The 3786-nt window shown below is 44.9% G+C and overlaps 1 protein-coding gene across 1 annotated transcript; it reads left to right on the top strand.

Moving 5' to 3' along the window:
- Positions 1-454: 454 nt before the first annotated feature.
- On the top strand, positions 455-3547 carry LOC311013940 (ATP-dependent DNA helicase Q1-like). The gene is made up of 4 exons (XM_084010252.1): positions 455-582; positions 666-882; positions 1336-1465; positions 3480-3547. The coding sequence occupies exons 1-4, from the start codon at positions 507-509 to the stop codon at positions 3516-3518; spliced, it is 462 nt and encodes a 153-aa protein (XP_083866378.1). The 5' UTR covers positions 455-506; the 3' UTR covers positions 3519-3547.
- Positions 3548-3786: the final 239 nt, after the last annotated feature.

Here is a 3786-nt window from a genome sequence, read left to right as displayed (position 1 = left end):
CTGACGTTTGCATTTTTGCCTTATTTGTGTTGCGACCTATAACTATTTGGGAATTTGCATATTGATTACGTATACTAAAACGAGCCGAGATAGATTTAATCTGTTTTAAGCAGAAGATACTATTTACTTCATTGTATTTTGATATAGTTAATATACTAAATCCTATTTGGATTAATGTTTCTTAGTAGAGGTCCGAGTTCCATATAGACGTGATGTCATTGAACTGCGCAGTAGCGCGAGAGAGAAGAATAGAGTCACGTGGTTTTGATGTTGTGGACTGATGTTTGGGCTGGTCCGGTTGGTGTAAAACAAATGATACGGAGAACTGAGGCGAATAAAAGTTGCCAAAGAAAAGAGACGGAGTCATGTCTGCCTAAGGGTGCAACATTTGCATCATTCATGCTACCTGGTGTCAATTTGCTATCTTCAATATTTGACACTGTTGTAGATAAGTGCATTACGTCTTGTCTACTGCGTTTGCTGCGTGAAGGTGTCGGCGCTCTCTCATGGCTGTTCATTTCGATGAGTTGTGGAATGATGAGGAATGCAACCAGATGTGTGACACTTGCCGCCATGTGAAAGGTATGTGATTTTTAAAAACATTTTTTAATTGAGGTGTTCTTCAGGGATGTGAAAAGCCAAATTTGAGTCCTGTATCCCTTCAGACTACACCACCATGGATATTACCCAGAATGCCAAGCAGGTTGTGCAAATCCTTGAGGTAGCAGCATCAATGGATGAGAAGCTGACTCCTCTAAAGCTGGTGGATGCATGGATGGGCAAAGGCCCAGCCAAGCATAAGAAGATGATCCAGACCACCACGCTGTCTCGGCTGCAGGCTGAAGCTGTGATTGTACAGCTGCTGCTGCAGGGATACCTCAGGTTACTCCTCGCGTTCTCTTCTGTCTACTCATCTCATATATATGATTTTTTTTACCACCATAGCATATCACGAAAATGCCACGTTTGAACTTCATTAATATATGAATCTGTTTCTACTCATGAAGAAATAAATCATAACAGATGTGTGATTAATGCTTGAGGCAGTTTTTACAATTGTACAGTCAGAAAAAAATACAAAGAGATGTTTTCCTTAAATCGCTCAGCTTCTTAAATTACACGTTGAAGCAAACGCAACCATATTTAGTCCAAAAGAGTAGACATTTTGTTCCTTCACAAGCTAACCTCAGTTTGTCCTCAGCCTTTTGTTTGTAGACTTGTAGTACATGAAGGCTTGGGGTTGCTACCTATTCAGGACCCATTCTGCTGTCATCTACAATACGTACCTACGAAGAAGACATTAATAGTGTGTAATATTGTTTGTGTTGACTTCAGAGAGGACTTCAGCTTCACTCCATACACCACCTACTTCTACATGAAGCTGGGTTGCAAAGCCCCTCTGCTGAAGAGCCACACTCACACACTCAGCATGAAGATGCGGACAACGTGGACCGGATCAGCTGTGGTGAGTTGATGCTCCTTAACTGTCGCAACTAGGGCTGAGTGATTTTATCGATTCTGCGATATAAATCGATATTTTGTTTCCACAGAAAGTATCGATTTTTTAGCCACGAGTATCGATACATTAAGTCCCATTCAAATCCCCCTGGCACTCTGCTCGCTGCGCCGAGAGACGGCCGCGCAGGATCGCGGCGCTTCGCATCTGGTCTGAACTGCACTATCGGTTAACAAAGGCGCCGAAAGGAAGCGTGCTTCGTTCGCGGTGCTTCAGCGGCCGCCCGGTTCACGCCGGCATGACGCCAGGTTCACACCAGCTGCTGCAAAGCGTCACGGCCACGAAAATCACACATGATCCGCTGCCCCCCAGTTCAGACCAGACGCGTATTTCTCCGCGACGGTCGACAAGTGCTTCTGCTCAGGTGTTATTCATTCAGAGCTATTTTTTTCATCGTGGGTAAGTAAATAACCTCATGAAATTAATAAGCCATATTACTGTAGACACCCAAAACCCCACCCCCCGCCCCGTAGCCAGCCCACTCCGTTGCTCTGTGTATGTATATGTGTGTGTGTGTGTGTGTGTGCAGTGGCGCCGCCAGGATTCAATTTCAATGTACGCACAGAAACGGCAAAATACAACGTATATCATGGTGATAGGCCCCGGTGCAAATATTTTTTTTGTGCCCTCCATCCCCGCCCTAAACACAAGCGCACGCTTGTGAGCACTCCACACACGCTTGGACACACACGCACAGTACGGTATGATAACTCTGCCGGCCCGGGGAGAGGGACATGCATCGGCTCGGCCCACAGTGCTCAGCAGCAGAGAGGTGACGAGACTAGAGCCGAGCTATATTGTGATGTGGAGAGGGACCAACACACGCTATGCGTAATTGCGCAAACACGCGCGATCGTCCTCTCAAATGCGGCTGCGTCTCTCCAGGTCACTGTGTGAGCGAAAGAAAAGCTCTGACTTGCTTGGGCAGACGTTGTTTGGTGTCACCCGCTGAAATTTAAATATCTAGCCCACCTTCAAAAAAAGTATGCACAGTGCGTACAGGATTCCGGCTGGCGGCGCCACTGTGTGTGTGTGCTTTGTAAGTTACAGTTTGCACTTCAATAAATGTAACTTATTTTCTCACCACATATTTGATTTATTTTGTCCAGCATTTGCAAGCTGGAGACTCTCTGTCCAGTCAGAGCCATATATTGTGTAATTGATTCTTTCAGTTGATATTAATTCAATCCAAGTAAATGGAACACAAGATGTCACCAAAATCACACTGTACCTTTTAAATCTTTCAGAAAATTATGTAAGTATATCGAATTATATCGAATCGTATCGTTGACTGAATATCGTGATTTATATCGTATCGTGAGCTGAATATCGTGTATCGTATCGTGAGATTAGTGTATCGCTACAGCCCTGGTCGCAACAAAGCGTGTTGATCAACTAAGTGATGGTCCTGTGTAGTGGGGCTGTGACATCATCACCCAGCTGATGGATCCTGTGTAGTGGGGCTGTTGCATCATCACCCAGCTGATGGATCCTGTTTAGTGGGGCTGTTGCATCATCACCCAGCTGATGGATCCTGTGTAGTGGGGCTGTGACATCATCACCCAGCTGATGGATCCTGTGTAGTGGGGCTGTTGCATCATCACCCAGCTGATGGATCCTGTGTAGTGGGGCTGTTACAACATCACCCAGCTGATGGGTGCTGTTTTACTGTTAATACATCAACATACGGAAGAGAGAGACTCTGGAAATGACGTTTCAGCTCAACTTTAAGCTCTTATGAAAGGCATTCTTGACCATTTTATTGTAGATGTTTGAGCTATAGGTCTGTATTGATTGAGCAGGGAACCTAAAAAGATGTTAGTAGAGCAAGGCGTCGCCAGCCTCGGCCGTTGTGATGAAGAATGGAGGATTGTCTGTAGACTTAAGTGTTCTCCCCTCTAGTGTCCCCCTGTCCACATCATGTAGGTCTTTGAACCTGAAGCCTCTTGTTAATGACCTGCAGGTAAAAGCTGTGAGTGACCAGGGCAAGAGATCAGTTTAAAGTGGTGGAGCCCCTGTGTGCAAGAAAGTGTACAGTCCATCATTCTTTTTTTCTGTTCACTACTGCTTGTGTTGATGCTCGGATCAGACACTCTGAAAGCATTTAAAATGCTGTTATAAGTTGTAAAATAATAAGCATGACATGATGGAACTGTTCCTAACCAGCAGGCTTGGGCGATTAAAAAGATATTATTGGCACCAGAACCTCTTATTGCCATTTTGATTGGATCGATGTACCTGGTGACACTCATTTCAATAAAGCATCAGAT

The sequence above is a fragment of the Eutrigla gurnardus genome (assembly GCF_963514095.1).
Source record: "Eutrigla gurnardus genome assembly, chromosome: 5".
Lineage (NCBI taxonomy): Eukaryota > Metazoa > Chordata > Actinopteri > Perciformes > Triglidae > Eutrigla > Eutrigla gurnardus.
Note: the sequence above shows the minus strand (reverse complement) of the source record. Positions and strands in the feature narration are given on the sequence as shown.